Here is a 14,315-nt window from a genome sequence, read left to right as displayed (position 1 = left end):
ACACTAGCCCTCCACCTCTGGGTTGCGAGTTCGAAACCTACGTGGGGAGCAGTGGCCAGGTACTGACCGTAGGCCGGTGTTTTCTCCGGGTACTCCGGCTTTCCTCCACCTCCAAAACCTGGCACGTCCTTAAATGACACTGGCCGTTATTAGGACGTTAATCAAAATGGACCACACCAATCTTAATGATAATGCTTGTATCATATACCCAAGGACTGAAACACACGTAACAAGGGATAGATTTTGTTCTGGATATCACATAATAGCAATACATGTACTTAAATATGAAAAACGCAAATAAAAGCTTCATATTAAAAGTATATTACAAAATATAAATGATGTAAAATAAGAAAAGGTTTCCGGGTCCAGATAAATTATCAATAAAATGCTTCCAAGTCAATTTAGATTAATGTACATGTAATAGTCTATACCTAATATTGATATTCAGAACATGTAATTACCCTATATCATTCTTATATCATATACAGTGAAATTAATTTGATGATTGCAGTACATAAATGTATATAGAAATATAAGATACGTCCAAACATTGTATTTCCTCAATTCTCATTGGCTAAAACGTAGTCATGTGGAGGTCACTACTTTGAGAGAATTTCATCTTTCTATTTTTAATGTAGTCATTGCGTTTATGACGTCAAACTTATTGTTTGTGACGTCATAATACCCGGATGTCAATTTCCTATAACCAAGATAAATACAATGCGATCAAGCCCTTTCGAAAACAAATTTGATATGTTTAATATTAAAAATATATTAACATTTGGTAAGGTTATTATGGCGTTTTGCAAACCTGGTAAAATTTGAAATATTAACCTCTCTGGATTCGCCCTCGTTTACCATTTGATTTTGCCTGGTTGTAAAACATTTTATCCTGCAACTGGCACTGCATTGTAGGACTACACCAACCATATATATTTTTGCTGTATACGGCAGAGACGGAAAATAGCGGTATTTTAAAATCTTAGTACGTGCGTCAATTCGACTCACCTGCTTCAAGTGAAATAGCATTTAAAAGGCGAACATATATGGATATTGTTGATACCGTTTCACTTAATTTTTGATGGCTATTGCTTGGTAAATAGAATACATGGTCAGTGTCTTAGAATATAAGCTGTATGTTTGGCTCGGGACAGAAAGACAAAATACAGCTTATATTGTATGACACTGACCATGTATTCTCTATAAAGTGTTCTACTCTATACACAGCAGTAGACACTTAAGAAGTTAAGAGGGTTAACACTGTGACGGTCCTAATTACACGTACCTCACTCTACAGGAGACTAGGCAGGGGTATTGTATGATACCGGCTCATGTACTCCATTGTTACATTATCCGACAATCGTGTTACACCTGTTTAAGATATAAGTACACGTGTATGTAAACTGGTAACGTTGTATATACATTGTATATGTTAATTACATGCAATTGGCTATAATTGACTATCAGTTATATGCAATGTATATATATTTATACATATGGACAGCGTGTGTCTGCGGTCAATTGGTTTTATTGAATTCAAGAGTCAGTCTGTTTAAACATTGTCAGCTTACATATAATTAATTTTTTAATTAGTGAAGTGTTAAAATGAAATTTATTTCAACAACTTTTTAAAATTAATCAATATGCTGGTAATATGGTTGTTTTTTTTTCCTTTTTTTTCTTTTCTGTTACGGTTTTTAGACAAACGATAACCGGACTATAGTCAAAGCGAGCTCGTCTACGTTAAGGATTTAAATAAAGCTTATGTAACTTAACAAGCGCTAAATCAAAGCAAATCAACAAAGAAAAAAACCTTCAGCTTGTGTAGGTTTTGATTTATGGTTATAATGTAAACTAAGGATTCAGAGTCCTATTTTTGCATTTATTTTATACATGATTATATGTTAAAGAAGATCCGTATTTTTTAACTTATCATAAATCAAGCTGACCATGCTTTCATTTACAGATTTACATGTGCGGTGAGATTTGTAAGCTGAAGACAAAAGAAAGAAATCTTAAATGGTTATTATGTTAAAAAAAGAAACACTTAAAACAAAATATGCAAACTTTGTGATACAAGAAGGGTAGTTCGAGAAAAAAAAAAAATAAAAAAAAATAAAACAATGTTTTGAAAAAAATCAGTTTTAAGCACCAGTAAAATAACAAAAAGCTTAGAAATCAGGTTTCATCCTTACCCAACAGAACACATTTAAATCGTTACGCAAATGTAGAAATATCGTACAATGTATTGAAATCTATTGTTTGAATACCTTTGTGACGACACAAACCAGCGAGCCACATTTTGACCCCGAGACACGATCGAGTATTCTTGATCGAGTTCAAATATCGTGAATGGCGGCCTATCTATAAATGTGGTTTACTGTTGCAGAATAGTGCATGGGGTGAAATTGGAGTATTCGTTATTGTGAAAATCTGAACTTAACTGGTCAAGACTGACCTGTACTTATTTTGATGACGGAGTGTCCCCGGATTTGTGTCCAGTAATGAGAACACATCGTAATCTATTTTAATTTGCCTTTTTATCTGTACATCAGAGATCGGATCACTTAAAAGGACAATAGTTATGATTCTAAATTACGAAACAGAGGCTCATTGAAGACGCACGAGGAGTGTAAGTTTTTAATATCCGTCATGGTTGGTAGGATGGCGGACTTCGTGCCAAGAAACGTTAAAGACGACACAAGATAGCGCATGGAAATTCTTTGTTCATTTGATAACATTTTTGTGAATGAGAGTCCTCGGTGATTACAGCGAGCAGCAGGAAATAAGCAATTCTATAACTGTATGTGTTAAATCTGAAGACGCCACAGTAAAGATGGAGACAGGGATTTCTCATACCCTGTGGACATTGAACTTCCGGGAGACGCTACAAGGTATATATCTATCAACCAAAATGTGTTTTTATCAGAATTGATCCAAAGATGACAATAACTTATGCAATATATATTTCTAAATCTTAGAAATCTACACTTTTTCTATTTCCACTTGTGGGATCGCACAACGTTACACGATGATAGCACGATGATAGCACGGTGATAGCACGGTGATAGCACGGTGATAGCACGATGATAGCACGATGATAGCACGGTGATAGCACAATGATAGCACGGTGATAGCACGATGATAGCACGGTGATAGCACAATGATAGCACGATGATAGCACGGTGATAGCACAATGATAGCACGGTGATAGCACGGTGATAGCACGATGATAGCACGGTGATAGCACGGTGATAGCACGGTGATAGCACGGTGATAGCACGATGATAGCACGGTAGGATAAATGTGCGCTCGCCAATTGATGATTGAAACGAAATTAGGGCGACATAAAATATTTATATTTCACCCAAATTTTATTCATATCGACTGTATACTACCATTCGGTAACAGTTCAATGCTTATATTTACATTCATCAAGCTTTTTTTATTTGCTGTAGGTTATGACGCCTTTAAATATGCCGCTTATCCTATCACTGACGTCATTTAGTTCAAATACCGGAACAGCCGAAATCTCCAAAAAGGAATAATATAGTCCCCCGTGTCGTTATTAATAGCAAACACATACAATGGTTTTTGGTCGAATGTTTTTTTTTTTTTTTTTTTATTTCATATACGTTTATAAATATCGTCAAACTATTCACAATTGCATAATTTCTGATTGTTTAAAATCCAAACCATTTTTTGTCGCTGTGATATACAGTTAACTTTTGTTTCTATCGACTGGATTTACATTATTTTCAGATGAATATGATTTCTTAAATTCTAAATGAAAGTCGTCTTGACAGTAGGTGAAAACGATTCCAAGGATATTTCGTTCGAAACAGATTCCAGTCTAACCGGTCACATCTTAGCAGACTCGATTTTGTAAGGTAGGCCTTTGACATCAGTGAATAACCACAAAACTAAAATCCAGTATTTACACAGACGGAAACCATGTCGATACTCCCGATTTTCACAAGATTTTATTTTTTTAATAAATACTGGATTTTCAATTTTGTCGTGTCTTGCATTTTTATAAAATTCGGAAGCGAGCCCCTGTGAGTGTGACGACATTGTCTTGACAATTTGATAATTCCTAGATCAAGAACAGCGCTTATAGTTATTTTTTGTTGATTATATTTTCTCATTATAAAATATTTCTCTCATGACTTGTGAAGTTGCTTTATTTTTTGTTGTGGATTATATATATAAATGCTAAGCCTTGCATCCGAAAGCTTTCTGGGCCGAAAGTAACTGGCGGCCATTGTTTTGACCTGCAACACCTGGGGCTGTATTCCTACTCTGACCGAATCACTGTAAATTGTAGTATACAGTCTCATGAATACAATTAAGTTTACTTACGACATTTAGGCAAATGCAACACGATGAATGTCCGATGTGTGGACGATGTATGACCGATGTGCGAACGATGTATGTCCGATGTGCGAACAATGTATGTCCAATGTATGTCCGATGTGTGGACGATGTATGTCCGATGTGTGGACGATGTATGGACGATGTGTGGACGATGTATGTCCAATGTATGTCCGATGTGCGAACGATGTATGTCCAATGTGCGAACGATGTATGTCCGATGTGCGAACAATGTATGTCCGATGTGCGGACGATGTATGTCCGATGTGTGGACGATGTATGTCCGATGTGCGAACGATGTATGTCCGATGTGCGGACGATGTATGTCCGATGTGCGGACGATGTATGACCGATGTGCGGACGATGTATGTCCGATGTGCGGACGATGTATGTCCGATGTGCGAACAATGTATGTCCGATGTCTGGACGATGTATGTCCGATGTGCGGACGATGTATGTCCGATGTGCGAACGATGTATGTCTGATGTGTGGACGATGTATGTCCGATGTCTGGACGATGTATGTCCGATGTGCGAACAATGTATGTCCGATGTCTGGACGATGTATGTCCGATATGCGGACGATGTATGTCCGATGTGTGGACGATGTATGTCCGATATGCGGACGATGTATGTCCGATGTGTGGACGATGTATGTCCGATGTGCGAACGATGTATGTCCGATGTTCGGACGATGTATGTCCGATGTGCGAACGATGTATGTCCGATGTGAGGACGATGTATGTCCGATGTGCGAACAATGTATGTCCGATGTGCGGACGATGTATGTCCGATGTGTGGACGATGTATGTCCGATGTGCGAACGATGTATGTCCGATGTGCGGACGATGTATGTCCGATGTGCGGACGATGTATGACCGATGTGCGGACGATGTATGTCCGATGTGCGAACAATGTATGTCCGATGTGTGGACGATGTATGTCCGATGTGTGGACGATGTATGTCCGATGTGCGAACAATGTATGTCCGATGTCTGGACGATGTATGTCCGATGTGCGGACGATGTATGTCCGATGTGCGGACGATGTATGTCCGATGTGCGAACGATGTATGTCTGATGTGTGGACGATGTATGTCCGATGTCTGGACGATGTATGTCCGATGTGCGAACAATGTATGCCCGATGTCTGGACGATGTATGTCCGATATGCGGACGATGTATGTCCGATGTGTGGACGATGTATGTCCGATATGCGGACGATGTATGTCCGATGTGTGGACGATGTATGTCCGATATGCGGACGATGTATGTCCGATGTGTGGACGATGTATGTCCGATGTGTGGACGATGTATGTCCGATATGCGGACGATGTATGGACGATGTATGGACGATGTATGTCCGATATGCGGACGATGTATGACCGATGTGCGGACGATATATGACCGATCTGCGGACGATGTATGTCCGATGTGTGGACGATGTATGTCCGATGTGTGGACGATGTATGTCCGATGTGTGGACGATGTATGTCCGATGTGTGGACGATGTATGTCCGATGTGTGGACGATTTATGCACGATTGTTTGTTGCGTTGTGCGATCCCACAATTGTAATCTATGGCTCTTTTTGGAGGGTGTTTTCAATGCCATGCGATCACCCGATAAGAATTCGAATCAAAGCACACAATCTTTGTATATCATTTGAAGGCAGCACTAGTAGAAAAGGTGCCTATTTAATATTCGAGGAACTAGTGGAAGAGGGAGCTGGATTGTTGATCGAAGGAACGCTATAGTTCGAGTCCCGGCACGGGGACTGTGTGGTATCTAAGTGTTCGACACTTAAATCTGTTGTGTGGCCAGTTGACTCCGATGTAAAATAATACGTGATATGATATTGCAAGAAATGTCGTGTGCAAGCTGTTTGCGCCGAAATTGCAGCTCCGGCGGTATGCTTCCCAGAAGGACGGTAGCAGTTGGCTTTAAGCCCAAGAACCACAGATATTGTTTTTGCAGATTTCTTCCCAATGAAAGCAATTATGTACTGACGGGTATACGCGATATTTTGTTATAATACTTAAATCCAATGGTTGCTTAGTAAAATAAGAAAAGTGGTTCATTTTCATGAACTCTAAAATTTAGCTTAATTAGCTGTCGACATAAAATAACTTTGTAATAGGACGTTAACAATTTATCTCATTTCCTTTCTGTTGTTTACAGGTTCATCAGATGAGTACCCGTGGAGAATTGTCTGCCCTTACTTCCGGATTTGAATTGTTTGGCATATCAGAGTTAAAATAGCCTTGAAGAATTTGCGATCATCTACCACGAACATTTAACAGAATTGTAATGTCAGGATTTAAATTAACGTTCTCAATTACAACCTCTAAAAAATGATATCCAGGGAATTCCAAAGATTAAAGCGTACGTTCCCGAGGTACAACATTACCAAATGTGACACAGCAGCTACCTAAAATCGGAACTTATTTTAAAGGAGAACCGGCGAAATGTACATTAATGGCGAAATATTGACAAGATATTGTTGTCCCTCAAATATTCGGATGAGATTTGGGCGATACTTTCGCTGGGTCTTTCGGAGACTTGGAATAGCAGGGATATATTTCTCAATTGTTTATTTCATGATCGTTTACATTTTATTGATCTCGATCGACAACATGCTTCACATTGAAGTTAAAACCTCACGTAATGTTCCAATTCTAACAACCGCTCCTGTGACCACGATTTCAATTCCTATTTCTACTATTTTCCCGTCGAAAACATATTACATGGAAATAAGTGAATATCCGATGGTATTTGATGTTAAATCATTTGTTGTGGACACGATACAAGGGAATGATTTAACAAACTATACCGACATTGATCCCATAAATCCTAGACTTTTTACTTATACTTATAAAGCGCGGAAATGCAAGTTTGACCAAAGTGTGAAACATAAACTATTAATTCTTGTGAAATCCGCCGCGGGAAATCGAGATTGGAGGCGGAAAATCCGGAAAACTTGGGGAGCTGCTTTCCTAGATGGTAAATCAATAAAGATTGTGTTCCTCATAGCAGCTACAGAAGAGGAGATTCAAGTTTTCATCGATTACGAGGCTCGGAAATTCCGAGATATCGTACAGGAAAATTTCTTGGATTCGTACAGAAATAATACTTACAAGACTATTATGGGATATAACTGGGCGATGGAGTTTTGTCCAACCACGAGTTATCTTCTCTTCATTGACGATGATATTCGTGTTGATATTGAAAATCTGATGACACACATCGACGATATATCAAGACAACCCCAGCACATTATCGATAATCTATATATCGGTCTGTTGATACCGTGCGGGGAACCTTACCGCGATAACACGTCTAAATGGTTTATTTCTCACGAGGAATACCCGTATGACTTCTGGCCGCCATATTTAGCTGGGGGTGCATTTCTTATGTCCCGTTTATCCGGACTTAAATTTCAGCTGGCCATTCCATACGTAGCACCGGTCAGTATTGACGATTCTTACCTGGGAATCGTGGCTAAGAAATTAGACATACGACCGATAGATAGCCTTCTGTACCACTCTAGTGGGAGGTATTACACAAACCGGTCTTTATTTCACCACAAAGGCAAATCGAGTAGTAAACCTATAGAACAAGACGAGTTATCCCCCTTTACCTCAAACACAAAACTATGCTTTAGTGGAATATAGGCATTGTTTAAAGTGTCTTTATTGGAAAATGTTAAACATGTGCTCTGCCATGTTTTCATCTTAAATAACATATCAATGTGTGAAACGTTCAACAACTCACATATTTTTTTTTATATAAGTTCATCATTATTTTGAAATATGAAAAAATGATAATTAAAAAAAAAAAAAAAAATACAAAACAAAACAAAAACAAAAAACAAAAACAACGTAAAATTGACTTTGTGTTACGCCAAGTAACATTGCTTGATTTTAACTAAGTATAAAGCGAACTGACGGCAATTCCCTAAATGGATATTTACGAAATTGACAAACTTTTTAAAGATTATTGACCGATTAGGACCAATACTGGCGAATATTGACAGATTTTAATTGGAGTTGTCAGATTTAGACGGATACTAGAGGATATTTGCAAAAAAAGATGGTAATTGACGCACATACATTGCGGGATCGGGTGATGAAATTCACGTGCAAAACGCATATTAATTGTTTTACTAGTACATGTATGTATAAAAATAAAATTTTATTTTATTCTAATTTGTTTTGCTGCTTTTTAGTGTTAAACGTGAACATTTATTGGGGAAATGTTAACGACGCAGCTTTAACTGCCATCCAGAGCGAGATAGGGCAAAGTGTCTCCCAAGTCACCGTCAATGGTTGCTAGAGTCGAAACTAATATTATGACTTAATATGATTTCATCTCCGGACCGTTAAAGTGAGATAACACATGTACAGCGAACATGAAACCACATAGAATTAAATCATAATAATACTTCGACGTTTAGTTATCTTCAATTATAAATGCATATTGTGCGATAAATTAAAAAAAGAACATCGACGGATTTTTTTTCTTTCTCTCTCTCTTTTTTATTTCTTAATAAATGCACAGCAGTACAAGAAATTAAAGTTCGGGAGAAGCAATCACTTTTACGAAATGTATAACAGAACGCGAACATGCATGGTATCTATCCCGTGAAGTAAACGCTCAAAATACCAGGTTTTATTTTTCACGAAATATGCACGGTCTGAAATACCTGTAACATTTTTTGGGGGAAATAAGTTTTCTGTTGTACGAATCAATGCTACTTCACGTAAAACAGTGTTCAGCAGTATCTATATAAAACATTAAGCTTTTACGGATAAAACGTAAATAGCTTAAAATAAAGTTCATTTATTCAACAACAAATGCAAAACAAGCGATACAAACTGATATTAATCACTTTTGTTAGCCCGAATGGGAGCGCGCGAAAGGTCTTACTGTGAGAGGTGATACAACAAATCACTTTTGTTAGCCCGAATGGGAGCGCGCGAAAGGTCTTACTGTGAGAGGTGATACAACATTTTCACGTCCGATCAGGGAATCGAACCTCGGCCGCTTACATGATAGGAAGGTGTGTTACTACTGTGCCACCTGACAATTTAAATGTTGAAAATGGAGAAATATGTGTTCGTCAAACCTGAAAATAAGACCTCCTCGAATATATGTCGACCTGTGTCTGTCTGTGAAACTGACATAAGTGTAAATTAAAGTGGGATGCTAATATAAATCTTCCACAAATTAAAGCTGAACAGTTGTACAAGTAAATACAAATTTAGTGTAACCAAGAATGCTTTCACGTACAGTTCATATAACTAAAATTTAATGGAACTATTAACGCTGTGACGTAAAGTACATATCACTTAAATTCAAGCGACGTGACGTACAGTACATGTTACTAAAACTTCAGTGAAACAATGAACGTCGAGACGTACAGGACATGCAACTAAAACATTGATGAAACCAAACACGCTTTGACGTACTGTACATGTAGCTAAACTATACAGTGGACCCATGAACGCTAGGAGTGACGTACAGCGCACGAAACTAAAACTGAATGTAAAGCACGAACGCTGTGGTGCAAAATTCATGCAACTTAAACTTCATTGTAAGGATGAACGTTGCGACATACAGTGCATTTAATTAAAACTTCAGTGAAATCATGAACGCTGTGACTTACAGATGACAAAAAGCTTAAAAGGAATACGCGTCTTTATTTTTGGACTAAATAGGAAAGTATATTGAAAGCAAAGCCACACCTATACTTAATAGAATGCTGGGTGTGGATTATTTTCCATGAGATATAAGCAGTGCATCACCTGAAAATAGAAAATAAGCATTATAAACTACTCATTGTACGTATAAATAAGTCAAGCAAATAGTGATTCGCACAATAAGTGAATTATCCTTGATAGGAATTGAGGTTACATCATGTGTTTGCATGAGAAAATGACGTCATTTTCTAACAATTAAATAACGTTAAAACAAATGACAAACCAACCAAAACCTGCTCACAAGAGCAGATAACTCTGTTTTAAGAAAAGACATGATATCAGCGTTACTGAGTGCGTTTTACAACATTATCAACATATGTTTAAACCTTATCAATTTACAAATAACTCAATATTAAAGATAACTTTTCGACGCCGAAAAGACATATTTAAAACAAACCTCTTCGAAATTTTGTGTTTTTAACCTTTTTATTATTATTTCCAAAAGATATAGTTTTAGCTGAAATTAACCTTTACTTCAATATAAAATTTTTAACTTGGACATTTTTGAGGCCTTGCAATCTCGACTATATTTCCAAATGAAATCATGATTTTCCTGGAAATGTCTATTTCTCTAGAGAGCATTTGTTCAACGTGATCAATGTAGGTCCTACTTAATCAAACTTTTTTTCACAACCATCTTCACCCCGAAAACTATTCTGTATAGAATCCATAATAAATTTGCAGGTTTGGTTTAAATGTAGCGCAGAAATTTGCTCTTTTCTAAATTTTCGTTTTCTAGAAAAGATATCGAAAACGGTTGTGTCGAGTGCTGACGTTTGTAAACACAAGAACCTGTGCCATCACATCATACAATATTTGTATCTTATTCATTAATGGTGAGATTTATAGCTTTGAAGTAAAATCAGAGCTTACTACCACATAGATCTTATAAATTCAGGTGGCATTCAAACCCCTATGAATGTAATAGTTTAGTTGTAGAAGTCATCATTATCATGACGTCATGGTAATACTATAGAAGGCTCCATCAATAAACTGGATTGAATAACATCCATGTGACAGAATAACAAGATGAATCTACATACACAATAAATTATGTAACATATATTTCGGACTTGTTTAAAGTATGAGTATGAAATAAAAATGGATGCCGACTGATGGAAGTTTAATGCTTAGATAACTAATTGTCAAATATTAATTTCAATTCTTTAAAATCCACACTGAATTTTTTCTTTGATAAAAAGAAACGATTACGTAGAAATGCTCTGTCCAAATTAGGAAAAATAAACATCACAGGAAAAACGATGAAACAACATTTGCAATGTCTGTGTCTGAAATGACAGACCTGGTTGGGGTCTCGTGCGCGTGTCGGTCCGTCAATACGACCGTAGGTGATTTACGGAAGCCAGACGAATGTAGCGACAATAACATATCCCGTATTGACTTTACGTCTCCATGTCGACTCTCAATTCCAGGAAAATAATATGTCATTTCCGGACTGCGATTTTTTGTCCACCTATTTTCTGGTTGCATGATTTCCGGAGATTCTGAGATCGTTTTTATTTTAGTGATAGCTTTTCCAGCACCCCATGGCGTCATCCTTCTCTGGTCTAAACCTTTGTTCACAATTCTTATTACACCGGAAGTTTGCTCTTTTACACCGGAAGTTTGCTCTTTTAATGGTTTCTTTATCGTCCTACTGTTGTAAGACGCCGAATTGTATTCAGGAAACGAATCTTGTGAAAATAGATCCTCTTCGGGAATTCGCATGATGTTTAAGCCATCATGTGGATGAAAACCGGTGTGTGTAATTGTGTTCGGCAGTTTCGGAACAGTGGGATTTTGATTCCTAAAAGTTTGCCTGATTTGAGAATTTTCAATAATATCACGATGGGAATGGAACGACTGTGCATCCTCGTCCGGAACATCTAAAATACTTAAAAAGTTATCTTTTTTTTTTCTGTAATTTTCATTCAAATCCGGAATGGGTTCTATAAAACCTTGATGGCCGGAATCTCCTTTGACGTCATACCTGGGTTGTCGAGAAGCTTGTTTTCCGTGGCCCTCGTCAATTATTGGGGTCGCAGTGGATGGCTGCGTTTCCAGCGTATTTTGCTCAGGTTCACTGTGGAAAACGGAGTAAAATGCATATAATATCAAAATGGTGGCCATACGGCGTTGCCATGCTAACACAGTGATTGTTCGTGTGCAGATATAATTAATCTGAAGTGCAGTGCAGCGCTGAAATTAGATGAGATAAAACGTGATAATTGTGAATTGTGAAACTACCATCGAACTTCGATATCTCGGTGTTATTTTGGTCATAAGAAAAAAAAATGCAGAGTGTTCAGTTTAACTGTTGAAAATATCTTTTTTACTTTGAGTTTAGTAAGGTTTTCAAGTTATAAGGGCTCGAGATAATAATGTTAACCCGTGATGTGAGATAATGAAGTTTACCCGTGATGTGAGATAATAAAGTTTACACGTGATGTGAGATAATGAAGTTTACACGTGATGTGAGATAATGAAGTTTACACGTGATGTGAGATAATGAAGTTTACCCGTGATGTGAGATAATAAAGTTTACACGTGATGTGAGATAATGAAGTTTACACGTGATGTGAGATAATGAAGTTTACACGTGATGTGAGATAATGAAGTTTACCCGTGATGTGAGATAATGAAGTTTACACGTGATGTGAGATAATGAAGTTTACACGTGATGTGAGATAATGAAGTTTACACGTGATGTGAGATAATGAAGTTTACACGTGATGTGAGATAATGAAGTTTACCCGTGATGTGAGATAATAAAGTTTACACGTGATGTGAGATAATAAAGTTTACCCGTGATGTGAGATAATGAAGTTTACCCGTGATGTGAGATAATGAAGTTTACACGTGATGTGAGATAATGAAGTTTACCCGTGATGTGAGATAATAAAGTTTACACGTGATGTGAGATAATGAAGTTTACCCGTGATGTGGTATAATGAAGTTTACACGTGATGTGAGATAATGAAGTTTACACGTGATGTGTGATAATGAAGTTTACACGTGATGTGGTATAATGAAGTTTACACGTGATGTGGTATAATGAAGTTTACACGTGATGTGAGATAATGAAGTTTACTCGTGATGTGTGATAATGAAGTTTACACGTGATGTGTGATAATGAAGTTTACACGTGATGTGAGATAATGAAGTTGACACGTGATGTGAGATAATGAAGTTTACACGTGATGTGAGATAATGAAGTTTACCCGTGATGTGAGATAATGAAGTTTACACGTGATGTGAGATAATGAAGTTTACACGTGATGTGAGATAATGAAGTTTACACGTGATATGTGATAATGAAGTTTACCCGTGATGTGAGACAATGAAGTTTACACGTGATGTGAGATAATGAAGTTTACCCGTGATGTGAGACAATGAAGTTTACACGTGATGTGAGATAATGAAGTTTACCCGTGATGTGAGACAATGAAGTTTACCCGTGATGTGAGATAATGAAGTTTACACGTGATGTGAGATAATGAAGTTTACACGTGATGTGAGATAATGAAGTTTACCCGTGATGTGAGATAATGAAGTTTACACGTGATATGTGATAATGAAGTTTACCCGTGATGTGAGACAATGAAGTTTACACGTGATGTGAGATAATGAAGTTTACCCGTGATGTGAGACAATGGAGTTTACACGTGATGTGAGATAATGAAGTTTACCCGTGATGTGAGACAATGAAGTTTACCCGTGATGTGTGACAATGAAGTTTACACGTGATGTGAGATAATGAAGTTTACACGTGATGTGGTATAGCGTGTAGGTGACTGGACAAGAGATACTCTGAAAACAGCGAGTTACATCGTACGGGATATCACAACCTTTACTAATTAAATATGTCACAGTTTCGAGTTAAAGATTACGTTTATCATACAATTAATGCTAATGAAATTATAAGTGAAAGCCCACAAGTTAATTTCTATACAAATCGGGGAATGTCAAGTAGCACAACTCCTCTTAATCATGACGTCATATTCATAGTTACTCCATTAATTATTTATGACGTCACAATAAAGTTAATATACAAGTTTCAGGCGGTATTTATGAATGGCTTTATAACATAGTAGAACGGGCCATTTATGTGAAAATAATTGATACAGATATTCGGGGTGATTCGGTAAACCAAAATTAAAAATGTTCATTATAGATCAAAAT

The 14,315-nt window shown here is 37.1% G+C and overlaps 2 protein-coding genes across 2 annotated transcripts; one reads left to right on the top strand and one right to left on the bottom strand.

Moving 5' to 3' along the window:
* The first annotated feature begins 2,444 nt into the window (after window positions 1-2,444).
* Window positions 2,445-8,105, top strand: LOC117315382 (beta-1,3-galactosyltransferase brn-like). The gene is made up of 2 exons (XM_033869537.1): window positions 2,445-2,894; window positions 6,553-8,105. The coding sequence occupies exon 2, from the start codon at window positions 6,840-6,842 to the stop codon at window positions 8,043-8,045; it is 1,206 nt and encodes a 401-aa protein (XP_033725428.1). The 5' UTR covers window positions 2,445-2,894; window positions 6,553-6,839; the 3' UTR covers window positions 8,046-8,105.
* Window positions 8,045-13,921, bottom strand: LOC117315383. The gene is made up of 2 exons (XM_033869538.1): window positions 11,437-13,921; window positions 8,045-10,178 (listed from the first exon to the last, which is right to left on the bottom strand). The coding sequence occupies exons 1-2, from the start codon at window positions 12,261-12,263 to the stop codon at window positions 10,175-10,177; spliced, it is 831 nt and encodes a 276-aa protein (XP_033725429.1). The 5' UTR covers window positions 12,264-13,921; the 3' UTR covers window positions 8,045-10,174.
* Between the last annotated feature and the right edge of the window lie 394 nt (window positions 13,922-14,315).

The sequence above is a fragment of the Pecten maximus genome, chromosome 17 (assembly GCF_902652985.1).
Source record: "Pecten maximus chromosome 17, xPecMax1.1, whole genome shotgun sequence".
Lineage (NCBI taxonomy): Eukaryota > Metazoa > Mollusca > Bivalvia > Pectinida > Pectinidae > Pecten > Pecten maximus.
This window is presented reverse-complemented; position numbering and strand designations above follow the sequence as displayed.

Bases quoted from the DNA above. Each gene is read 5' to 3' on its own strand.
- LOC117315382 (XM_033869537.1), top strand. From the start codon at position 6,840: ATGTACATTAATGGCGAAATATTGACAAGATATTGTTGTCCCTCAAAT.
- LOC117315383 (XM_033869538.1), bottom strand. From the start codon at position 12,263: ATGGCCACCATTTTGATATTATATGCATTTTACTCCGTTTTCCACAGT.